Here is a 26,599-nt window from a genome sequence, read left to right on the forward strand (position 1 = left end):
TGAGTGTATAAATATACAATCGCATTATTTATATATACTCTTTTCTTAGTTTACTGGTTGTCCCTCTGTTCATGGCAAGCTGTAACATAGTGTGCCGCCAGTGTTACACAGCTTCTCTCCTCCCCCAGTAGGTATGGGAGTTTTTGGTTGTCATTCAGATTTCTGAATTCATGGCATATTTGTGAGAATTTTTGGTAGAAATTCTCCCTGATGCCCTGATATTTTCCACAGGCTGTGAGGAAGTGCATCTGTCTCCACTACTCCCTGACTGCAGTGAGAGCATATCCTGTCTTCTCTTGGCAGCCTGGTTTGCCTGTGTCTGCCTTTTTCGATCGCTAGGCTATGTTCGCTAAGTCTGTACCTTGTCAAGGTTCTTCTCAGTTTGTTATCCTTTACCATGGTCAGGTAATCAGCTATGTTGTATTGTCTGTTTAGGGCCAAGTAGCAAATGAGTTTGCTTTGGGTTTTTGTTGTTTCTGCCCAATATGTCAGATATTTTTCCTTTTGCTTAGCGACGATTGTGTTGGGTCGAATTCTTTGTGTTACCCTGTCACTGTCTTGGGACTGGTTATTGTTAGTAGTTACTTTATTGAGTCCCAGGACTAGTTGACTGAGGGTATTCTTCTTTATGGTCAGCTCTTGGCATTTCAGGGCGTCGTAGTGATAGCATTGGGGGTTGCTCATTTGTAGGTGATTCCAAAATTTGGTGGCTCTTTTTTGGATAGTGATTATTAATGGATATTGGCCTAGTTCCACCCTGCATGCATTGTTTACTGTTTTCCTTTGAGTCCGGAGGATACTTTTACAGAATTCTGCATGTAGGATCTCAATTGGGTGTTTGTCCCATTTTGCAAATTCTTGTTGTGTTAGCGGTCCCCATACCTCACTGCCATAGAGTGCAATTGGTTCAATTACTGATTTGAAAATTTTGAGCCAAATGCTAATTGGGATTCCTATTTGGATTGATTTTTTGATGGCATAGAAAGCCCTTCTTGCTTTCTCTTTCAGTTCATTCACAGCCAGTTTGAAGTTTCCCGTAGAAGTGATTTTTAAGCCCAAGTATGTGTAGTTAGTGGTTTGTTCAATTTTGGTTGTTCCTGGTGTGAAATTTATTTTGGGTCCCTGATGTTTGGATCTTTGCTGGAACACAAGGACTTTGGTTTTTTGGGGATTTATTGTCAGGGCCCAAGTCTGGCAGTACAACTCCAGCAGGTCCAGGTTCTGCTGTAGACCCTCCTTAGTTGGTGACAGCAGAACCAGGTCGTCTGCATAGAGGAGGAATTTAACCTTGGATTCATATAGGGTGAGGCCGGGTGCTGTGGATTGTTCAAGTAGTTTTGCCAATTCATTTATGTAAATATTAAAGAGTGCCGGTGAGATTGGCGAGCCCTGCGTCACCCCCCGCCTCTGTGGGAAGTATTTTGTTTGTTTGTCTCCAATCTTAACTGCACATTTGTTGTTTGTATACATTGATTTAATTACATCATATGTTTTTCCTCCTACCCCGCTTTCGATAAGTTTCAGGAATAAACCGTCATGCCAGATGGAGTCGAAAGCATTCTGGAAATCTATAAAGCATGCGTAGATTTTGCTTTTGTTATGGTGAACGTGTTTGTCAATTAGGGTCTGTAGGGTGAAGATATGGGGCCAGAAATTGCTGAACGGGGCTTGCAGCCCCGTTTTTGCACTTGCCCCGCGCTCCTGCCGATCAGCTCCAGGGACGCCTGCACTTGCTGAAACAGAAAGAAGAATCCCGGGCAGCGTATGACGTCACGCCGCCCAGGAGTGCAGCCAGCGCGAAGCCAGGAGCGTGCAGTGCAAGTGAGACACGCCCCTTGAGGTCTCAGTTTCACTGGACACGCCCCCAATGTTTCTGTCAAGCTGCTAAGCATTTTTACATGCAAAGCAGCAGTTTAAATAGGTTTTTGGAAGTTTTTTGAAGATTTTGGTAACTTTTATGAACTTTTTTAAATGTTTACATTATTTTGAGTAATCTGAAGTAGTTTTAAAGAGAATTAAAGCAATTTAAAGACTTTTAAAAGCCCTAAGAATTTTTTAAATTCCATTTATTTATTTAGCAATGTCGTCGTCATACGTGTCTTCACACTGTTCCCTTTGGGGAACTGTATGAAGTGGTGGAAGGATTTATGGCCATGATTAACGCTCATTCCGTGACCGTAACCATCTTTGAACCAGCCATTAGGGCGGTTAGTCCTATGGCGGGAGGGTTTTACGGGCTCCCACAAGCTATACAAGGAGGGGGGGCCACCCACACCCACGGACGCAAATATCCCACTGGATGTCAACCCAGAATTTAGAGCCGGAGCTCCGACTCCACTTGCCGGGACTGTCTGGAGCGGGGTTCGAAACCCTACCCTGATCTGGCCCAGCGGCGGGGATCCTACCGCTATGACAAAGGCCCAATCCGATTAGCAACGTGAAATGGCAGCATAGGGCTCCAGTCACGGGGAGGGAAAAGGCGCAGGAAACGTATGGGTGTCACCTTTTGTGCGGAGTGGGCCTTTTGCGTAGCAGTAAGCATCCCCGCCGCTGGGCCAGAAGGAGTAGGGTTTTGAACCCCACTCCAGACAGTCCCGGCAAGTGGAGTCGGAGCTCCAACTTTAAATTCTGGGTGGACATCCAGCGGGATACTTGCGTCCGTGGGTGTTGGTGGCCCCCCCCTCCGTGGCCCCCCCCTCCCCCTCCCCCCCCCCCTCAGATGGGTTGTGGGAGCCCGTAAAACCCTCCCGCCATAGGACTAACCACCCTAATGGCTGGTTCAAAGATGGTTACGGTCACGGAATGAGCGTTAATCACGGCCATAAATCCTTCCACCACTTCATACAGTTCCCCAAAGGGAACAGTGTGAGGATACGTACGATGATGACCTCTTGCGCAATGCACCTCCTTGGACCCTCAGTCGCAGATGCGAGGGGGCAAGTCGTGCAATTGTTAAATTTTTCATTTTATTGACATGTAAAATGTTGGCCCAGTAATTCCCTTCCAAATGCGCGAGTACGGTCGGGGTACTTACGCATCTGGCTGGATGAAATGCCGGTTTTCAGCATGCACAGTGCATGTGGGGAAAATCGGCATTTCCTGTCCTCTGAACGAAGGGGTTCAGAGGCAGAACGCGTGCGACTGCACAGGCAGCGTGTGCGCAGTATAATTCGCCGCTTTCATTAATGCTTTCAGTGAGGTCAAGTCATTACAACTTACACATGAAAAAAGCATGGGTACAGTTGCTCCAGAGGCTGCGGAGGAAGATATTTATTATCGTGGAGCTTCTGAAAGTATGTATGTCTGTATATATTCCTTTGCGTGTTATGTATATATTCCTTTACTTATGTGTATGAATGTATTATTTAATTATGACTTTCCGAGAAAGTAACTTCTTGGAAAATCATAATTAAAAACATACATTCATACACATTAGTAAAGGAATATAAAACATACATACATATACGTAAAGGAATATATGTGGACATACATACATAACTCATTCTCACATTCCATTCACACAGCCACAATTGCTCCTTCTACCTACCGTTCTGAAAACCCTTTTTACAAAAAAAATTTTAACTTTAAAACTAACTTAAAATTTCTTAAAATAACTTCCCTCCCTTTCCCAAACAAAAATATTGCATTTCAGAAGCTCCACGATAAAATATATCTTCCTCCGCAGCCAATGAACAACTTTACACTTGCTTTTTTCAAGTGTAACTTCTAAGGACTTACCCTCACTGAATCCATCATTGAAATCCACAAAGTTCACTGCGCAAGCGCTGCCTGTGCAGTCGCACGCGCTGTGAATAGACCTCGGGTCTGGAAATGCCGGCGTTCCCCGCATGCGCTGTTCCTGCTGAACGCCGGCATTTCCAAAGGCCAGATGCGTGAGTACCCCGACCGTACTCACGCTTCTGGCCGCGAATTTCTGGCCCATGATCTGATGTTCTATAGTTTGGCAGGAATCCAATTTGGCTTTTACTCAAGACATTGTGCTCCTCAAGGAAGTTTATAAGTCTTTTGTTTATGATGCTACAGAATACCTTTCCCAGGTTACTGTTTACACAGATGCCTCGACAGTTGTTTGGGTCGATTTTGTCCCCACTTTTGTATATGGGCGTTATGAGTCCTTTGTTCCAGATATCAGGGAAATAACCGACACTCAGAACCAAGTTGAAGAGTTTTAGGATAGCCAGTTTCATTTTGTCGTCTGTGTGTTTAATCATCTCGTTTAGTATGCCGTCTGTCCCGCAAGCTTTTCCTGGTCGCAGGTCCTTGAGTTTTTCAGAAAGTTCTTTTTCTGTTATTATGGAGTCTAGTGGGTTTTGGTTATCTTATGGCCATTTCTAGCTTTTCCAGTTTTTTGCATATTTGGTGTTGCTCTGGTCTTAGTGCGTTTTTCTGGTATAATTTTTCAAAGTGGCTTACCCATGTGTCCCCATTTTGAATGGCCAATGCGTCGTGTTGTTTTTTGTGTAGTGTATTCAAGTTGTCCCAGAAACAATTGGAATCAATGGATTCCTCCATGGAGCTGAGTGTATTCTTAATATATTGCTCTTTTTTGGTTCTGAGTGTGTTTCTGTATTGTGTTAGTGTCTGACAATAAGTAAGGCGTAATGCCTCGTTTTCTGGATGTCTGTGTTTTTGGTTTGATATTTTTCTAAGTTTTTTCCTCATGTTATGACAATCTGGGTCAAACCATTTTTCATAGTTTTTTGTTTTGGGTTTGTTCTTGCGAGCTTTCAAGTTTGCACTTTTTGCCAAATTATCAAAAATATTGTTTAGGTTAATAACTGCCCGGTTTACGCCTTCTTTATTGTGAGTGTATATGTTATCCAGAAAGGTGTCCAAGAGAGCTTGAGTTGATGCATTGCTAATTGTTTTCTGGTATTTTTCCGTGTCGTTTTTGGCCCATCTGTACGATTTTTTGGTGTTGTACAGTTTACTGGGTTGTGTTTCTATGTTGTTTGTTTCTGTCTTTTTGAGATATAGTAATTTGACTGTGATCTGACAGTGTTGTTTGTGGTTTGACTGTGAATGCTCTGAAAGAGGATGGGTCCAAATCTGTAATCATATAGTCTACTGTGCTGCAGCCAAGAGGTGAGCAATAGGTCGATCTTCCTAGGAGGTCTCCTATGAACCTACCATTGACAATGTACAGACCCAGGTTTCGACAGAGCTGTAGTAGCTGTTTTCCGTTGGTATTTGACTGCTTGTCGCAGTTATGCCTGTATGGAAGGGAAGGGATGTCAAAGTGGTTATTCCCGAATACGTAATTGTTTCCCTGATTATTGGTGAAGTCTGGTTCTTCGCCCGTTCTTGAATTGAGGTCCCCACAGATCAACACGTTCCCCTGGGCCTGGTATTGGATAATTTCCCCCTCCATGTTGGAGAAGGTGTCCTCTTTAAAGTACGGGGAATCAATTGGAGGGATATAAAGTGCGCAAATGTAAACATCTTGGGTGTTTGAGATAATCTCCCCCTCAATTTTTAGCCACATGTGGTTTTTGCCCTTTTTTATAAATTTGATGTAATTCTTAAGTTCTGTTTTAAACCAGATCAGTATGCCTCCGGAGTCTCTGCCTTGGGTTACACTTGGTAATTTATTGGAGGGGACCACCAGCTCAGTGTACCCTTGGGGACAGCCAGTGTGTCCTTTTCCTTTGTACCAAGTTTCCTGTAAAATGATAATATCTGGATCTTTAGTTTCATCTATGAACTCTGGGGTCCTACTCTTCACGTCTAGCACCGAAGAGCGTAGACCTTGGATATTCCAGGTCGAAATATATAAGGATTTCATGTTAAGTTTGATCTCTTACTATGAGAGGTTAAAGAGTGGTACGTGTTTGTCGTGTCTAAGTGTGGGGAAAAAAAGATCACTTCAGTTGTCTATAAAAGCTAATACTATTTGGTTACAGTTCTTTCTATTAATTAGTCCTTGATCCATAAGGCGGAAGCAGATGCTGCTGCACATCTGCTTATTGTCTCTTAATGGATTGTCTCTGTCTGAGGTATTGCGTACGTCCTGTGCATCTCTCCCTCTGCCTGGCTGGGAGCGGTCCTGTTCCCCTGTGGGACAGGAGTGGTGCAGGTCTGATATTGTTGTTTTGCATGGGGATCCTCTCTGGTCTCGGTTGGTGTGGTGGTGGTCTTTGTAGTGGTCCTGATATGTACCCCGCTGATCTCTGGTGGTCGGGGGGGGGTCCTCTTGGAGTCTGGGTATGGACCCGGTTAAAAGCGACGTCCTTCAGGGCTTTAGCAAAGATCGATATTCTTTTCCTTTGGATGTGGACGTGGTCGTAAAGACATTCCTCATCGAGGGTGGTGTGTTGGGCCAGGTGCACGTTGTGTTTTGATTCACAGTCTCTTGCTATGCTGGCATTTATCTCATGAATTGTGTTGCTGTTAAAGTCTGTTCTCGGCAATATTGTGGAAACAGTGATTCTAGTGTTTGGAAATGTACTGCTTGCCTTCCTAATCATTGCTCTGAGCGATGTTGCTACCTCTTTCTGTTGGGCCTTTAGGTCATTTGTGCCCGTGTGTATTATTATGTGTTGGGGGGAGCCTAATCGGGCTTTGGTCAGCCATCCCATGGCTCTGTCTGTTGTTGGGCACCAGATCTTTTCTACTTTACTTCTAGGGAAGAGCTTTTTCTCCCATAGAAATTTCCCATTTGAGTCTGAGTATTACGATGTCAGCCTTGTTTGTGTTTACTGTCTGGTGGCTTTCGCCTGGACTCATAGTGTGTGTGCTGGGCTGGGGTGTCTGGTGTGTGCGTTCCTCTTGTGAGCGGCTCGCTTGTGGTTCCACGGTGGTGGGGGAAGATTGAGAATCAGTATGCTGGTCGGTCTGTGTGGCACCCCTTGTATTGTGTGTCTGCTGCGTTTGTTCCGTGTGGGAGTGCAGCCGTTCCGTCCGGCTCTGTCTTGTCTTATCTCTAGCCTCTGGTTGCTGGTGTAATGGTGTTATCTCTCTTCTATGGCTCTCTTCTTTTTCCTGCAGCTCTTTCACCCGATTCCCAAGTAGATTCAGCTCTCTCTTGTGTCTCTCCCTCCTGCTTTTGTTCGTGATTCATTTTGAGGAACTCCTCTAAGTTTAACCATCTCTATCTCCAATTGATTAAATTTATCTTTTGGTTGTATCTGGCTGTGTGATCCCGGGGTATGTGTCTGGTCGGCCCTGGAAGGCTCACTCCCTTCCTGGCTAGGCTGGTCGGCCCTGGAGGGCTCACTCACTTCCTGGCTATGCTGCTCTTCTCTTGGTGAGCTGGGAATGGTAGGGGGACTATGTGTGGCTTCCTCCCTGGTAGTTATGCTGGGGTTTGTCAGTTGTATCGTGTGGCTGTGGGTCCCCGGGGTTAGTGTCTGGTTTGAACTCTGTGGCTCGTTCACCTCCTGACCAGGCAGATTCCCTCCTGGTAAGTTGTCAATGTTGGGGGGAGTACGGGCCACTCTGAGGCTGTTCCTTCCCCTCTTAGTTAATCCTTTCAGTGTCCTGAAGGCCGTTACAAATTTGTCGAGGTTGCCTTGCACTAATATTGTTCCGTTATTGTATACGTTGACAGTCGTGGTTGCCCTGTTTCCTGGTGTTAATTTTCATTTTGGACCCATTTGCGGTATTTTCTAGCTTAACACTGGTATAGTGTGATTTTATTGCTGTGATCCAAGCCGCTGGCTGATCTGAGTAGAAAATGAGGTTACTTTTTGTCCCATTGTTGTACCAGTCAGCAAAGAGTTTCTGGTTTTTCTCTCATCTGATCATGCTTGATCGATTTTATAGCATTTTTTTTGATGTTGGGGTGAATCTGGAAGCGGTTGCTCTGTGTCCCTCGGGGGCTGTTGTGGCTCTTCTGATTCGCTCATTTTTGGTATCTTAGAATAAGTTTTTCTGGGGCCCCGGGTTTGGTGTTTCCCTCTCCCTGTTCGCGACCTTTCCCGGTCCCCCTCTCCGACCCCGTGGTCCCTGGGCCTCGGCTCCTGGGTTCACCCTTCCCAGGTCTGAGTCTGTGAGCCGCTGTTTCACGGTGCCTCTGGGCTGTTCCCCTCCCCCTCAGAGGTCTCTGGGCCTCTGTCTCGGCCTGGCTCCTCGGACCTTTCCCTGGTTTCAGTCTCCCTCCCTGGGCCCTGTACTCAGTCTTGGTTTTCTCGTTCCCGTTTGGTTGCTGGATTGCTGGGCTGCGGCCCGAGTCCCCTCGGCTGTGCCGGGTGATGGATTGCTCGGCTGCGGCCCGAGTCCCCTCGGCTGTGCCGATTGCTGGGCTGCGTCCCGAGTCACCTCGCCTCCTCGAATTCGCTTTGCCTCGGTCACTGTCTGCGCCTGGGAGGTCTCCAGGCCTCTGTCTCGGTCTGGCTCCTCCACGGTCCTGTGTTCCGGCCGCCATTCTGGAGTCGCCGCTCTGATTGACGCTGCGTCTCCGTGCGGCCTTCCCGAGCTCGATGCAGCCGAGTCCCCTCGTTCCAGCTGCCGCTGCGTCTCCGTGCGGCGTCCCCGAGCCCGATGCGGTCGAGTCACCTCGTTCCGGCTGCCGCTGCATCTCCGTGCGGCTTCCCCGAGCTCGATGCGGTCGAGTCCCCTCGTTCCGGCTGCCGCTGCGTCTCCGTGCGGCCTCCCCGAGCTCGATGCGGCCGAGTCACCTCGCTCCGGCTGCGTCTCCGTGCGGCCTTCGCTGTGTCCCCTCGCTTCGGCTGCTGCTGCGGCCGCTGTTCAGGTTTTTCTTTGTTTTGTATATTTCTTCCCTTATTTCTTTTTGCTTTGGCTCTTTTTTTTGTTTGCTTTCTAATTTCCTCTGATTTTTTTTTCCCTTTTTTTCGGGTCCCGTCTTTGGCGCTCTTTTTTTCCGGTTTCTTTTTTTCTTTTCTTTCTGTGTTTAAACTAACCTTAAACTTAAACTAAATAGAAATAAACTAAAATGAACTAACTTAGCAAAAATTAATACTTAAATGTAACCTTTTTTCCCCACATTAGACACTAAAAAACACTAAATCTCAGCAGCTCATCTTTTGTGCTGTCTCTCTCTCTCTCTCTCTCCTCTCTCACACTCCCAATCTCTCTCTCTCTCTCTCTCTCTCTCTCTCTCACTCCCAATCTCTCTCTCTCACACTCCCAATCTCTCTCTCTCTCACACTCCCAATCTCTCTCTCTCTCACACTCCCAATCTCTCTCTCTCTCTCTCTCTCTCTCTCTCTCTCTCTCACACTCCCAATCTCTCTCTCTCTCTCTCTCTCTCTCTCTCTCTCACACTCCCAATCTCTCTCTCACACTCCCAATCTCTCTCTCTCTCTCTCTCTCTCTCTCTCTCACACTCCCAATCTCTCTCTCTCCTTCCCTCTCTCTCTTCCCCCCCCCCCCAGTCGCTCCCTCTCTCTCTTCCAACAACAACATGCCCTCAAAAAGCCTCGGCACCGCCGGGCTCCCCCAGCTAGTTGTGTATATATAATTGCCATTAAAGTAGTGCTGGAATATGACCATTTGATTATCACTTCCTAAGTATAGCATTTGACTTGTTCTTAGAATATTGATGTGATATTGTATAGTGATCCATGTGCTTGGTCAGTTTTAGAGCATTAAATGTTGTTGGCAGCTGACAACGGAAGGAGACCCTTGAATATTTAGTTACCAAAATTAACAATTATTTCCATTAGACACAGCATTTGTGATTTTATATATTTTGTGTTGGTAAAATATTTAATTGAAAGTCTGCATATTGGCAGCATTAATTTGAGCATTCCATTGTATCATTTAGAGTAAAGAAATTGATTGAGTTGTAATGCTTCTGTGAAGTTCCTTGGGACGTTTTACTATGTTAAAGGCGCTATATAAATACAAGTGTTGTTGTCCGTGGGGGGCGGAAATAGCGCAGAAAGGTGTTCAGTTTATCATGTTTAAATCCATTGCCAACATAATTAATCTCTGGGTTACATCATATTAGACTGTAATCGAACATGATGCTAGAACTGAAACTGGTGATACAGTATTTAACCAGATATGGATAACAGTGTGAACTACATTTTTAATAGGCTCCTATTTAAAATAAAGGATAACTTATTTAGGGTGTTGAAAACTTCTTTTAAAAAGTGAATTAATACACTAGATTACACACCAAGGCTGCGATTTTATCGGCACTGAGAGGGCGGGTTTGGAGGCGGGTCAAAGGTTCAAATCGTTTTCATTGACGACGGGGTCCGATCCTGCCATCAACCTGCCTCCAAACAATATTCCCAAGTGTCGGGTCCCTGATTTGCGCATGGACCCGACACCTAGCAGCGGGAAGAGAATTAAAACCAATTACCTGCCTGTTAACAGGTAGTTCAAGTAGTTGACCAGGCTATTTTTTAATTTTGCCGCTTCTGCCTCGGGCTTCCCGATGTCTGGACACAACGCCAGGTAAGTGTGGCGTGTTGTGAGTCTGCTGTAATGTTTCTGGATTGATGACCACTGTAGAAGTGGTGTGAAGGATCCAGTGGTGCGTTGGTGAGTCTCCGGTAAGAAAATGTTGGGAAAATCATTTTTAATGCATTTACTCATTTCGTTAGGTAACAAGTTTTGAAAACGATGCCTAGTGCCACCTCATTGGGAGAAGCTCTCTCACCAGTGACAGGTTGCTTCTGCCACCTGACCGGCAGCTGCCATCTGTTCCAGCCTATGGAGGGAGTCATTGGAGAGCCTGGGTGCAAGAGCTCACCTTTGCACAGTGATTGTCAGTGTTTGCAGCACCTCAGTGCTGTCAAACACTGAGAAATGAGCTGTCAAAAAAAAATTGTGCATGGTCCCTTTTAAGAAAACCGGCAGATGATGCGTCATCAAATGATGTCATCTGACCGGCTTCCTCTTAATTGGCTGGCAAGCCCGCAGGGCGGGCTTAACAAGGTCAATCAACGTAAAATCATGTCCGTGGGCCGGATGCAGTTGGGGGCAGGACTGGAAGCCGGAAACTACCTGACCACCTCCCAACCCGTATCCATTTATAAAATCGCAGCCCAACTGTTTGTCCTAGACATGATGTGGCTTTGGTGAAGCTGGAAAAATATTTGTCATATTTTGCTTCTGTAGAATATAGTGTCTCATAGTGTTGGTGACCAGAAGTGAAACATGATTGGTGAATATTGGGACTGTAGTCACATCTGTAGAAAGGGAGTGGAAGGGGCATCAAAGAAATGACCAGAGCCAGCTCAAAGAGTGGGAGGCAGGTGCGAGATGTGGAAAAAGCTGGTCTGAAAGTTTTGCTTGTGTTGCTGCAGTGAGGCACACGGTAAGTATGCTGTGTATTTCCACTGGAACAATAAACTCTTGCTTTTTGGACCCATGTGGTATTAGCGTAGAAATAGCATTAAAATTATTTTGTGGCAGATAAAATCCTTTGCTTGTAAGAGAATATTTCATAGTTGAGTACCAATCTAATTAGTGCAACTCTTTCATTGTTAAATTTATTGAAGCCAAAAATGTTGTTTGCACTTTTTTTCCAGTTTATTGGGAATCCAGCTATCCAACAGTGTGGTCTCCGAGTACTGTGCTCTGTTGCTGATTATTCAGGTGCACTGGAACTGATGGGACGAGGGGCTTTGGACACTGTGGTCCATGCTTTACAAATGTATCCTCATAAACGAGGTAGGAAAAGTAAATTTCACTGTCGGCTCTTTTCGTAGTCATTTTTTAAAAAATGCAAAGGGATTTTTTTCCACTAACCCGTTGTGTTGAAAAAAAATGCTGTTCTGTTCAGAAAGAAAATTTGTGTTGACAGGTACTGTATTTATGCGTTATAGGTAAATAACATGTTGACCCTCAAGTGATGCAGAACAAGAAAACGTGAGCTCCATTTGTCAGTCTCAGCCTTACAACTGGCTGGCTGCCTTCCCACAGGGAAGGAGGGTAAATAACGAAAGCTATTGCTAAGTTGGGGAGGGTGGGAGTATAGTGCAGGGCTGATCCCAGGGGTCGGGTATGTAAGCCCAGCAGTGGCTTGGAGTGGAGAAGAGAGCCTGGGCAAAGGAGTGTGGAGCAACTGGGATTGGCCATGGGGAGCAGTGAAGCTAGAGGCTCTGTACTGGTGTCAGAAGAGAAACAGTAGTAGAGTTGTATTCCTTAGGGCAACTATCTTTAGTTTAAGCCCCTTAGTCAAATCCCTTCTTAATTTCCTGATTTCCAGGAAGTATAACCTAAGGTTACCCAAACTCTCGTCATAGCCCAGTCTCTTCCGAATAAACATTATGTACACTTAAGTTGCAGCCAAGGAGTTATGTACTTGAGGTATGATGGGATCCTGGTGCTGCCAACTGGATGACTCGAGCTTCCTTGTTTGAGGTTTGAAAGGACACAAAAAGCGGATTTGGTCATTTTATCGATGCAATCATATCAATTGCGCTAATTTGGCTGGAAAATTGGCCTTTTGAAGCACAATTTTAGCCAATCTGAGGTGAAGTTTCATTTGTTTTATTTCCACCTCCAAAATGGATTGAGAGATCTGGAAAGGAGGGGAATTGGGCAAGTGAAGTCCTTTTTAAATTTTAGAAGAAAATTTAAAAAATTGGCTGCAATAGTTAGAAATAAGATAAAAGGCATGATAACATAAAACAGATGAGAATGGGGAGAAGGGGTTACAGGGCAAGAAGAAGTGAAGAGTTTAATGTGTACTGTTTTTCTATTTAAGGGGGTGATTTTCCCAATGGAGGCGGGTTTCAGTTTGGGTGGGTTCCAAACCCGCCTTCACTGAGAGGTGGGAAAAAATTGCGATTTCCCCCTAATTGGCCAGTTGATTTCAGAGGTGCGGGTTGCCCTGGGCCAATTAGTGTTTTGGGACTGAAACTCTCCTCTGCTGACGTCACTTATCCAGCTTCATTTAAGGGCTGCTTGCTGCCTTGGCTCATTCTGCTGGTTTTTGGCCGATGTTGCACCAACTCTTTTTATAAAAAAAAAAAAAAAAAATTCTGCTTCAACAATGGCCAACTCCAAGGCAAGGGCCTCCCTGAGGTTCTCCAATGAGGCGCTGGGAATGCTGGTTGAGGGGGTGAGAGCCAGCAGGGAGGTGCTCTTCCCCTCACCTGGGAGGAAGAGGCCTCTCAAAGAAACCAAGGCTGTCTGGGTGCAGCTGGCAAGGGAGATCACCTCCAGATCAGTGTGTAGCAGAACATGGATGCAGTGCCGTGAAAGGTTCAATGACCGTGTAAGATCAGGCAAAGTGAGTATACCTTCAGCTTGACCCTCCTTCTGCTCCCCTTCTCCTCTCATCACCAGCACTCTGCATTGTCAACCTCCTCCTCCACATCCCACTTTACCCTTACAACACTTGCACCCTTCACCATCCCTCTCACTCTGAACCCAATCACTTGACTATTCGACTATGCTGCCCTCACACTCCCTTTCAATGTTATGCAATGACAACGACTAACAATGCACAGGGAGGGCCCTTGGACATGGAACCTCACTCCATCTTTGTCTCCTTCTAAGCATCTATTCTCTGGACTCTACACTCACTCCATCATTCTCACTCCAACTCCACTTGTCTCCCTGTAGAAGTGCCTTACTTCTTAGCTCTGGGTAATGACTCAATACACTCTTGGATTCGTCAGACGGACAGGCCTTTTATTTCACTTGCAAGGGGAATCAGCACCTCCACTCAAGGGGTGAGGCTACTATTCCAATGATACAGCGTAAGCGTTCCATATTTATACAGTGTAACAAACAAGTTAGATTGACATTCCTTTGTTCCTCAATCAGGATACATTTTAGATTAATCATTAGGTCTTATGACATATTGACAGAAGGATCCTGGACACATAAGTCAATGGTTAAGATATAACCAGATATGAATCGTGTAACCGGAGGTCCTCCTTAATCTTAATCATGTATCTGGAGACTAGGTCTAACAACTTATTAAGTCACTGGGTACTTCAAACGGAACCCATTGTTTCACTTCTACATTCTCATTAGGTGGGCAGACATCTGTTCTTGGCTATAATCCAGGTACGTGCAATAGCTCTAGTTACACATCGACTCTTTACCTGTGTCAAGTCTGAAAACTTTTATCCAGCAAGCACCTGAAATTAACCCCTTATAATATGTAGATTTCCTCATCCCTCACTGCAGGGAAAAGAGAGCCCATAATAGATGGGAAAGGGCGAAGACAGGAGGAGGGCCACCTTCCCTAGCCATTCTCACCCAGGCTGAAGAAGCGGCGGCAGCCCTGGACATCGCCGGTGTGGAGGTGGAAGTGGGGGACAGACAGACGGGTGAGGCAGAGCAAGCTGGTGACAGAAGAATAGTTTTGCCTCTCTCTCATTTACACTGCTTGAGTGACTGAAATGGCTGCTGGTATACATTATTAGAATGCGACTTGAGCAGCTGCACTATTGCATGTGCATGCCAGACTTCCCATGTCTTTACTCCCCCACAGGACCATCCACAGAGCGCCACCCCACTGTCAACGAGGAAGAGGCTCCGCAGCAAGACTCCTCAGGGGAACCTGCAACCTCTGAGGACGCAGCGTCAGCAGAATTAAGCGCACCCAGCACCAGCGCAGATACGCACACCTCGGTGGGACCTTCGGGACATAGATTAGTGTTGTCATCGTGTGTATCACATCTCAGGCAAGCATCAGCAGGCGGTGGAGACAGGGACAGCAGTGGAGAGTCCTCGGCGGAGGGGCAGGACTCTCGTAGCTCTGCTCCGCTGCATGTGGACCTTGTGCCTCTGGGTCCATCCAGAAGGAGAGCAATGCTGGAACTCCAGGAGCAGGTGCAGGAATCTCTGACCAGTCTTGTCTCCAGGGTCACGTGTGGAGAGGATGCAGGAGTCCAACTCTAACCGGAGCAATGCCATTGGGGAGGCAATGGTGCACATACGCAGCACCACGGAAAGGATGGCAACGGCCATGGAGGCAATAAGTCGCCAGAGTCAGGAGAACATGGTGATTGTTCAGAATAGACTGACATCTCTGGAGGAGCGATGGGCAGCTATTGAACAGAGAAACCAGAGCTTCATGGAAGTCCTTTTTGAGTAAGACTGCCAGTGCAGATACGGGTCCCCATGGCCCCCCTGATGTGCAGCAAGGTGCTCTCAAGCCACTTGCAAGCACTGAGGTGGACCTGATCCATGAGAGGGAAGTTTTTGGCAGACAACAAGGAAGTGGGGGCTCCTCTCCAAGCGCTCACTTCCATGCCACTGTGTAGCCCTCGGTCAGAGCCCCACCAGAGTCCGCACCCAACTGAGATGGGCGTCTCAGCCCCTGCACTGCCGCAGGAGGAGCAGACGTTTAGCGAGCCCTCACAGGCTTGTAAACCCAGAGGACGCCTGCCAAAGGTGCCGAAGCAGGAGCAGAATGAAAGTAAGCAAGGGGCCTCCACTTCTGCTGAAGTCACAGGGGGAGCACCACGTAGGAGCCTTTAAGAGCCCCTGTGTACTGTAATGCCGGTAATGGCCACTCGGGCTATATAAGCCTGTATATTGTCTTGTATCTGTTAGTTCACCTCCAGACTTTGTTCAGTAAACACCTGTGAAACCAACTCCTGCATTCCGTGTCTCCATTAACACACGGATACAACAGTGGCGACGAATTGGAAACGGACTTACCTGCAATTCGGCAGCACCTCAAGGAGATCGATTCCTCAGACGAAAGTCGAAGAAAAACAAGAAAGAAAATTAAAAAAAAAAAAAACTGTGGTTTCACCAGCTAGGCGAGCTGGTGGCAGGTACTACAATAATCCTTCCTGGGCGGCGGGCTGGGGCTCCATCGGCTGGCTCTGCAGCGGGGCCGAGCAGCGAAGGCGGAGGCAAACGGAGACAGAGGGTGGAGCACTCGGGAGACGGCCGGCGCTGCAAAGCAGGTCAGCGTTCGGACCAAGCAGAGGGAGGGTAAAGTCCCAGAGAGTCCGGCGGGAACGAGTCTCCACCTATTAAAAATACCTATGTAAATAAAAACCGCGGAGAACAGTGTTGTCAGCAGCGGCGGGAAAGCGCGGGAGGCGCCATTTTTTTCAGGATGCCTAAGACTGGCAATATTACTGATTTCGATAGCGATATAGAGGATTGGACCACATATGTGGAAAGAGTGGAGGTATATTGCACAGCAAATGAAATAGAGGATGATAAAAAGGCATCAGTACTTCTAAATCTAATGGGCGCAAGGACATATGGGCTGTTACGAAACTTAATCACTCCAGCCAAACCGAAGGACAAGAATTTTAAGGAGATTGTTGATACCCTACAGGAGCACTTAAACCCAACACCGCTGCTGATAGTGGAACGATTCAAATTCTTCAGGAGGAATCAGCACAAGAATGAAAGTAACGCTGATTACCTCACCGAATTAAGGAAGCTGTCAAAGCACTGCCATTTCGGGGCAGGACTGGCAGATTCTCTTCGAGACAAATTCGTCTGCGGTCTCCTAAGTGAAGGAACACAGAAAAGGCTACTTTCTGAGAAAGATTTGACACTGGACAAGGCTTTCAGTGTGGCTGTATCATATGAAGCAGCCGCAAGAGGAGCTGCAGAGATACAGCAAAAGCCACAGGACTTCGGCACCCATGAAATGACACAGGGTTTCGAGAGATGTTATCGCTGTGGCAGATCCACCCATGACCAGAGGGACTGCTGGTTCAAGGACAAAGCATGCAGGCAATGCGGAAAGATTGGACACATTGCACGTGTATGCCGATCTGGAAACAAAAAATCCACGGACAGGAAAAAAATCAATAAAGAAAAGTACAGAAAGGTACAAATGATGACGGACATTAGCTCCGAAGACCAGAAGAGCGATAGCGACTCCGGAAACAAGAGACTAAGCTGTCTCAAATTACATAATGTAATTGCCAAAGATGATTACCAGACCATTTGGGTTACCCTCACGATAGCGGGGTCCCCAGTTAAAATGGAGCTAGATACAGGATCGGCTCTGACCGTCATAAGTCGACGGGATTACGAGCGGCTATTTCCGCATATACCTTTTGAAAGACACATCCATTATCTTGAAAACATATACGGGGCAGAAAGTATACCCTAGAGGGAAAATAAGGGTGCCTGTTGTATACAACGGCAAGGAAATACAGAAGTTGTATTTATACGTTCTGCAAGATGGTTGTCCACCGCTGTTGGGACGTGAATGGATCAGGAAGATACGTTTAGACTGGCACTCCATTCAGGCACTGACTGTGAGCAGTAAGAAAAAAAATTATGATGACGTCATACCTGAACGATTAAAAGACATCTTGGCCAACGCCAAGGAAGTGTTTCAACAGGAACTAGGAACCTTGAAAGGCGTCACCGCCTCAATAAAAGTGGAAGATGCGGCAATTCCCAAGTTTTTAAGGCAAGGCCGGTGCCATACGCAATTCGTCCAGCAGTCGAGGCAGAGCTGGAGAATTTGGAAAAGGCAGGCGTATTATCCAAGATAGATTGGAGCGAGTGGGCAACACCCATTGTCCCGGTCATGAAGAAAACATTGAATAATGATAAATCTGAAGAACAGAGAAAAATTCGCATCTGTGGTGACTTCAAGGTGACTGTAAACCCGGTTCTTCACACGGTACAGTATCCTCTTCCGAGGATAGAAGATATTTTCGCCTCACTATCCGGAGGGAAACGTTTCACCAAAATTGACTTGGCACAAGCATATCTACAGATGGAGGTTGAAGAGGCCTCTTAAAAAGTATCTCACGATAAACACACACAAAGGTCTGTACCAGTACAATCGACTGGTTTTCGGAGTAGCATCAGCTCCAGCTATCTGGCAAAGAGCTATGGAGCAAGTCCTGCAAGGGATTCCGGGGACTCAGTGCTACCTAGACGACATCCTTGTGACAGGAGAAAACGACAACGAGCACCTTGCCAATTTGGAGCAGGTGCTCACTAGGCTGAAAGAACGGGGCCTACGAGCAAATCGCCCCAAGTGTGAATTTTTCCAGAAACAAATATCATATTGTGGCCACATTAATTAACGAGGAAGGGTTGCATAAGTCACCTGAAAAAATTGAAGCGGTCATAAAAGCCCCAGCACCTGGAAATGTCTCACAATTAAGGTCGTTCCTGGGATTGATAAATTACTATCATAAATTTTTACTGAACTTGTCAACTCTTCTGCACCCTCTTAACGAACTGCTACAAACGGGAGTAATTTGGAAATGGAGCAAAGACTGTAAACGTGCCTTCCATAAATGGAAAGGCTTGATCACGTCCAAGGAAGTTTTGGCTTATTACAACCCATCACTGCCAATCAGACTGGCGTGCGATGCGTCCCCTTACGGCGTAGGAGCGGTATTATCGCATAGATTCCCTGATGGCTCGGAGCGGCCGATAGCTTTTGCGTCACGCTCATTGAACTCAGCTGAGCGTAACTATGCCCAGATCGACAGGGAAGCACTCAGCCTGGTATGGGGAGTGAAGAAATTCAACCATTACCTACACAGACAAAAATTTACCTTGTTGACTGACCATCAACCCCTCGTCTCCATATTCAACCCTAAAAAGGGTGTTCCCATTATGACAGCGCAAAGGCTACAGAGGTGGTCCCTTTTCCTAGGGGCACACCAATAGGACATAGAATACAAAGGATCAAAACAGCATGGGCATGCTGATGGTTTATCGCGCCTACCGTTGCCAACGGTAGAAGAGGCACCTACAGTGGACCCAGTGGAGATGTTCCACTCAACCATAGTGGAAGGTCTACCAGTAACAAATTCTGCCATTGAAAAGGAAACGAGAAATGACCCGACTCTCTCTCTCTCTCTCTCGAGTCTACGATTTACCGGTGAAGGGATGGCCAGCACATGGCGAACCACTGTTGCCAGCATTCTCGTAAAGAAGAGAACAGCTGTCAGTGTGCCGAGGAACCTTGATGTGTGGATCCAGAGTGGTGATTCCACCCAAACTCCCGGATAAAGTGCTAAAGGAGCTTCACGAGGGGCATCTGGGTGGAGTGAAAATGAAGAACCTAGCCAGAGCGTTTGTGTGGTGGCCAGGTATCAATGGAGACATCGAAGAAATGACCAAGAGCTGCCTAGGATGCCAGAAGGTCCAAAACGCCCCACCACAAGCCCCTCTACATCCATGGGAGTGGCCCTCATCTCCATGGCAAAGGGTACACATCGACTTTGCTGGTCCATTTATGGACTCCATGTTCTTAATCGCGGTTGATGCACACTCCAAGTGGCCGGAGGTAATAAAGATGTCCTCCACCACCACGGAAAAAACCATCACAGTATTAAGGACCATATTTGCCAGGAATGGGCTGCCTGAACAGATCTGTTCTGATAATGGACTGCAATTTGTGTCCGAAGAATTGAGGAAGTTCTTAAAAAAAACAATGGGGTTAAGCACTACACGTCCGCCCCATACCATCCCGCCACCAATGGATTAGCTGAAAGATTTGTCCAGACCTTCAAGAAGGCCATCAAGGCCATGGGTAATGAAGACATAAATCTACAGCATAAGGTAGATAACTTCTTGTTTGCATACAGGAATGCAACACGTGGTTACAAACCAAACTCCTGCCATGATGTTCTTCAATAGAAGCCTAAGATGCTGGCTGGATTTGATCAAGCCAAACATCAGAAGGGACTTGGAGAACCGGCAATTTCAAGGCATGAATGAAAGGCCAACTAGAACCTTCCAGATAGGTCAACAAGTTTTGGCCCGGGACTACCGTACCGAGAAATGGCAGCCTGGAACTATTTGCACACGACTAGGACCGCTGATGTATACCGTGGACATTGGAGAAAGCATAATAAGGCGCCATGCTGACCAGATCATAGTCATCCGAAAAGGGACAACCTACACCACAACTCTATACGCCTAATGATGAAGCAGAGATACCCATAGTATCTACCTCCGATCCGTTGATACTGGAACCAGATGAACCCGACACTGGCATTCAAGCCGAATCGACCTTGCCAAAAGAACCTACTACACCACCAAAACCTACTACACCACCGAGGCGTTATCCGGACCGAGTCAGGAAGCCTCCAGAGAGACTGACTTATAATTGATTAACTGCAGCAAATGTGTAGATTATTGTTCTTGTAACATGTTAATTAATGATTACTTAAAATGTTATGTACTGGTTGTCTAAAAGGGGAGGAATTGTGGTGTATGTGCCTTTAAGAGCCCCTGTGTACTGTAATGCCGGTAATGGCCACTCGGGCTATATAAGCCTGTATAGTGTCTTGTATCTGTTAGTTCACCTCCAGACTTTGTTCAGTAAACACCTGTGAAACCAACTCCTGCATTCCGTGTCTCCATTAACACATGGATACAACAGTAGCCACTTGGGTGAATGTTTATGTTTATTGACGAAATGCCATCCCTGTTTGAAAGTATTAAAATGTTTTGATGGCAAACTGTTGGCATGATGGCATCTGTTGTTTCACCTTAGGCAGCTCCATATTGCGGGCTCCGCAATGTTTGCGTGGTCAGGTTGGTGGCCAGAGTGAATGGAGGCCAGAGAGTCATGTCCAATGTCTATCATGTCTTAAGATGGAGCCAAGGACATGGGCAACCTATGCAAATCTGGCCAGGATAAGTGCGTCCCTTGCATCACAGACAGCCATGTGCTCGCGTGCTGCTGGTGGTCAATAGGCTGGTGCTCGGTCCTCCTCCTGCTCCTCATCCTCATCTGAGGAGGCTATGAACTGAGCCACTTGCTCATCAGGAAGCTGCAAGTCACGACGCTGTGCCATGTTGTGCAGTGCACAGCAGACCACGACCATTCTGGAGACCCTGGCTGCTGAATACTGCAAGGCTCCACATGATCTGTCAAGGCATCGGAATCGCATCTTCAACAAGCCAAAGGTTTGCTCGATGATGGACCTTTTCGAAATGTGGCTGGCATTGTAGCGTTCTTCAGCCTCGTTGGCCACTTCTTCAAGGGGTAGCCCTTGTCACCAAGGAGCCATCTGTTAAGTTGGTTTGGTAGATTGAAAAGTGGAGGAACACTAGAGGTTCTGCAGGATGAAAAAGTCATGGCAACCACCACAGAACTTGGCGCAAACTTGCAAAATCTCCTTGTGGTTACTCACCAGTTGTACGTTGAGGGAGTGAAAGCCCTTGCGGTTGACAAAGATAGCTGGGTTGTGTGCAGTCTATGACGCCCTGCACCATTGGCAAGCCTGCCATATTTGCAAAGCTAACTGAACGTGTGGTTACACTTGCTTGATCCCTTGAGAAGTGGATGTAATTGTGGGCCTTTGCGAAAAGGGCATTGGTAACCTGCGTGATGCAACTGTGGGCGACCGACTCTGAGATGCCGCTGATGATCCTTGGAAGGAGCCTGAGGCAAAAAAGTTGAGTGCGTTGGTGACTTTGACAGCCCGTGGTAAGGGGTTTCCACCCGCTCCTTTGGGCCCCAGATGTTGGCGCAGTAGAGCGCAGATGTCTCCGACAACATCTCGTGAAAGTCTCAGCCTCCTTTGGCATTGCTGCTCACTCATGTTGAGGTAGCTCATCCTCTGTAAACCCTGAGGGGGGTATTTCCTGTGGTGACGTGCTTCCTTGCGCTGGCGCCCTCTGCCCTGTGCAGCATCAGGTGGGTGAGCAGGAGGTTGGCGCTTCTGCTGCTGCCGTGGCTGCTCCTCATCTGAATCTGAGCTCCATGGTGAAAGGAAATAAATGGTTCCCATGCTGCTGGCAGATACCTCCGTTGGGGAAGCGCTCAGTCCAAGCGGGGAGAGGGTCTTCTAAGAAGGTCCCACGGTTGAGAGATAGAAGCTGCAGCATCTCCGACTTCGGTAGGCCTGCTAAAAGTGCTGAAAGACCTTTGGAACAAAAGTTCTGCCACCTGCAACTGATCCCTGACGAAAGCTCTGTTTTAATGGTGGAGCTGCAGCTGTGAGGAGGCCACCCACTTGTCAACCTGCCAGGTTTAGCTGGCGTGGCTTAGGAGAGTCGTGGAACACGCTGAAAATGTGGTAAAATAATGACGGTCTGTCAAAATAGGATTAGAGAGGCCCTTACCTACTATTTAAGGGTCTTAACTGCCTCTCTGGACTGATGGAGGCGGGACCGAATCGCACCCCTCAAACCCGCCTCCGGCAAAATTGCACGGAGGCGGGTTCTGAACCCGCCCTCAGTTTTTGCCATTTTGCCAACTGTCCTGCCTCCAAACCCGCCTCCTTGGGGCTGGGAAAATTGCTCCCCAAGTGTTTCTGTAGTTATTAGTTAATTGACCCATCATTATCCATGGCTCATTATCTCTCCTCATTTTATCCACTGCTTTCAACTGTCGACCACTCTATCTCGTCACCTACATGCTTCTGGCCTCTATTCCTGTTGCCATCCCCAGGCTAACTCCAGTGATGTACCTTTCCATCCTGAGTGGATCTTCCGTTCTCACATCTGATTAATTGCAAAGATTGCTTTCCTTCACCTCTAAAATGCTGCCCACCTTTGTCCTTACTTCTCCATAACTACTACTTCGAGGTTTGACTTCTACAATGCTCTTCTAAATGGCCTCCCAATTCCACCCTCTACAAACTAACTTTATTTAGAACTCTTCAGCTCATGTAATCTCTGACACAAACTCCTGTACTCTGTTGCACCCATCTTTGTCAAGTTGTTCTGACTCACTGTATCCAAAAATTGATTTTAAGATCCTCGTTCTTAGTTTCAAATCCCTTCATGGGTTCAACCAATCCGACCATAGTCATTTCCTCCAGTTGTATATCTCCAAATCAATCTTTCATTGCTTTGGTATTCAGTTACTCGTTGCCTGCATTGGTGGCCATTCTTTCAGCCAATATTACCTTCCACTCTGGAATTCTATAACCAAAATTTCTTTACCTTGTCACCTCTCTTCATGCTTTTAAAAGCCTTCCGCAAACCCTTCTCTTTAACTGTCTTAAGTCCTTCTTTTCCTCTTCCAATTCTTTTAATCTTTTCTATTTCATCTGTATCTACCTTTTTCCATCTGATCAAGTGCATTGTATGTGAAGCATGTTGCAGAAATACAAGTTGTTTTTGTTGCTATACTTTTATAATGGAGGGAACCTCCCCCTCTGCTTGGGATAATTGAGCGTCCCAAACTTTAATTTTTCACATATCCCATAGCATTATCCAAGGCATGAAAATGAAAACAAGTGTAACAAAAACAAGTAGCAAAGGAAACATCTTATTTTATTCACCAAGTAAAGCAGGTGAAATACAAATAACACAAGCTGTGGAATGAGGTGATGTTTTGTACAGGGCTTTGTTCTGCAATAATTCTGCTAGTTATTGGAAGGATGGGTTCAAGGCTCTAGTGTGTAGGTTTAATTGTAGTCATAAATCTACTCCTGTCATTTGAGTAGCTTTATTATTGTGATATCACGATTTGTTTTAACATCACAGTGACCTTAAACCTGAACAAAAATTTGCTGACACAGGAAACATGTAAAGAAAGAAAGAATTTGTATTTGCATAGTGCCTTTCATGACCTCCGGATTTTCCAAAGGGCTTCGCTGCTCATTAATTACTTTTAAAGTGTAACCAGCAGGCAATCGTGGCAGCCAATTTGCTCACAGCAAGCTTCTACAAACAGCAAATGAGATAAAAGACCACTTAATCTGCCTAGGTGGTGTTGGTTGTGGGATAAATGTTGGCGAGGACACCAGGAGAAACGCCCCTACTCTTCTTTGAATAGTGCCGTGGGACCTGCAACAATGCAGCCCTAGATTTTGTGCAGAAGTCCTTGAGGGAGACTTGAATTCCTAACCTTCTGTTCAGGCAAGAGTGGTACCCTGAGCCAAGCTGGAATTCTGTAGATCAGCTCTAAGGAATAAGTTTGGATTGCAGTACTTCAGATGGCCAGTAGACCAGTTGCACCACATGTATTCATTTGTTTTTATTTGTTCTTTGGTATGTGAGCAATGTTGGCAAGGCTGTATTTATTGCTCATGCCTAGTTGCCCTGAAAAAGTGATGGTGGGCCTTTTCCTCGAACTATTGCAGTTCTTGTGCTAATGTTCTCACAAAGGTATTCGGCAGAGAATTCCATGATTTTACCTAGCAAGATGAAGGAATGGCAGGTGGTATGTGTACAAGTCAGGGTCGTATGTGACTTGGAGGTGATGGTGTTCCCATAATTTTCCTTCTCTTAACCTTTGTCGAGGTTGTGAGGCTGGGAGATGTTGTCAAAGTATGCTGGGCAAATTGCTAAGGTGATGTATAACCATTCCATCATGAAGTGTAAAGATAATTGAAAACGGTTTATTTTTATGTTCTCCACACGTGGCTGCTCCATTGTGCCAACGGAGATGAATATAGGGAATAATTATTCTATAAGTATTCAACTTTTTTCACATTAATGAATCATTCAATGTGTTCCACATTGATCTGTTTCAGAAATTCAGTATCTGTGTCTGAAACTTCTGAGGGTCCTTGTTCCTAAGAAGGATTTGTGCCATAAATTCTTGGTTTTGTTGGCAAAAATTCTGATGGAAACGTTACGCAGATATGAAGAGGACGCAGAAGTGCAAATACAGGTAGGTTATTGTAAAAGTATAATTGCATAAAAGCTAAAGAAGAAAGGGTAGTGTTAACTTTTGGGATTTTTTTTTATTGTTCCACACTTCAATTTTAGGTGTATAAAGCAAAGCGTATTCATATTTTTTTTTTTTTTAAAAAGAAGGCACGGAAATGAACGTTGATTAAATGCAAATGGAATAAGTTTTGATGTTTCCCCAAAGACGCTGAAAAATAGACAATTTGTTAGCCTGTCTTGTTAATCGGCTAACACCTTGCACCCTTTGTGCATAGAAGTCTACAGTCCCAAGTGCTTGGCAGGGGTGGTAGGCCACGCTTTCCCTTCTAGATGTGAACACGTGATAAAAACAAAGACACTGGCTGGCAGTCAGTCAGATTTTTGATTCAGATCTGAAATTTATCATACAGGAGGACAGTTAGCATTTGTTTTGTTCAAGTCAAGTAAGATGAGACACTGATGTGGGGAAATTTAGACTGTTCAATATTTTTGTATGAGGCCAAGACAAGTTGTGCTGATTTTGAATTCAGTGAATCCAATCATTACAATTGCTCTGTGTTCAATTCCCATGAAATAAAGCAGCTTAATGATCAGTATCTGGCCATGTCTGAACGAGAGTTTTCATGGTCTGCTATTGAAAAGATTGAAGACTGGAGCCTGTGCAAAAGACATAATATCCAGTTCATGTATTAGGGGAGAAGTATTGTTCCTTCTTCTGAGTTATGCTATCGTGCAAGTAGATATTGGGCATTGTGAGTTGACTTTGGCATTGAAGATGTATGGGATCCACTTTTGGAAGTGAGTGGTGCCACTGAAGGTATCTACGGAGACCCGATATTTGTTATGGCAGTGTATTCTCTTGTAGTTTAGTATGTGGACTTGAATCCAGCCTAGTCTAATGGATCCAAATGTCTTTTTGCCTGTCTCAAATGGTCCTAAGTGAATTTTGCATAGACTCAACCCATTTTCTGTAGTGAGGTCTCAGCCCACAGTGGAGTACACATGAATAGAGTACAAAAGCAAGGAAGTTATGCTAAACTTTTAGCCCTCAGCTGGAGTATTGTGTTCAATTCTGGAGACTGCACTTTAGGAAGGATGTCAAGGCCTTGTAGAGGGTGCAGAAGAGATTTACTAGAATTATATTGGGGATGAGGGACTTCAGTTATGTGGAGAGACAGGAGAAGCTGGGGTTGTTCTCCTTAGAGCAGAGAAGGACGTTAAGAGGGGATTTGATAAAGGTGTTCAAAATCATGAATGGTTTTGATAGAATAAATAAGGAAAAACTGTTTCCAGTAGCAGAAAGGTCAGTAACCAGAGGACACAGATTTAAGGTGATTGGTAAAAGAACCAGAGGTGACATGAGGAAACTTTTTTTACAGAGTTGTTGTGATCTGGAATGTACTGCCTGAAAAGGTGGTGGAAGCAGGTTCATTAGTAACATTCAAAAGGGAATTGGATAAATACTTGAAGGGAAAACATTTACAGGAGCTATGGGCAAAGAGCAGGGGAGTGGGATTAATTGGATAGCTCTACCAAAGAGCCGGCAGAGGCATGATGGGCCGAATGACCACCTTCTGTGCTGTGTCATACTGTGATTCTATGAGTACCACATTGGCCTATAGATTATCAGTGTCACTCAAGCTACATTTCAGATTAATGCATGACTGGAACAAGAGGACATCGATACAAACTAGCAAAAGTTAAGAAGCACTTCTTCATAGTGCTGTGATGGGAGACCATAGTTTTCTCTGGAAGAATGAGCTGAATGGGCCAACTGGCCTTCTTCATTTATGCTTATCTTTGTGTTGGCAGTGCAAAAGTGAAAGATTGTTGTCTGACTGAGCAGTAAAGTATCATCTGGTTGGCAAAATATTACATATTATAATCCTTGCTCCACTTTTGGGCCGCGATTTTGCCGGTGCTCCGAGTGTGAGTTCGGAGGTGGGTCTGCTGCCAAAATCGAAATGATTGACAGCGGATTGGGAACCCGCTCCAAATCCGCCTCCATGTAAGTTTCTAAAGTGTCAGATCTACGGTTTCAGAACAGACCCAACACCAAGTGGCGGGGGAGGCATTTAAGATAGTTAAATACTTGTTAACTACTATTTTGCCAGCCTATTTTTATTTTCCCACTTTTTTAACGGAGATCACGTCAGGT

At 45.8% G+C, this 26,599-nt stretch overlaps 1 protein-coding gene across 2 annotated transcripts in view; it reads left to right on the forward strand.

Moving 5' to 3' along the window:
- Nucleotides 1-26,599, forward strand: part of lrrk2 (leucine-rich repeat kinase 2) — a 304,627-nt gene that overhangs the window by 142,226 nt on the left and 135,802 nt on the right. For both annotated transcript variants that reach the window (XM_086010172.1, XM_086010173.1), the window contains exons 15-16: nucleotides 11,469-11,610; nucleotides 24,303-24,442. In XM_086010172.1, the coding sequence (XP_085866298.1) occupies nucleotides 11,469-11,610; nucleotides 24,303-24,442 (282 nt within the window). The remainder of the gene's footprint in view (nucleotides 1-11,468; nucleotides 11,611-24,302; nucleotides 24,443-26,599) is intronic.

Source organism: Somniosus microcephalus, chromosome 17, assembly GCF_052327205.1.
Source record: "Somniosus microcephalus isolate GS21.2 chromosome 17, FLI_Smic_1.0, whole genome shotgun sequence".
Lineage (NCBI taxonomy): Eukaryota > Metazoa > Chordata > Chondrichthyes > Squaliformes > Somniosidae > Somniosus > Somniosus microcephalus.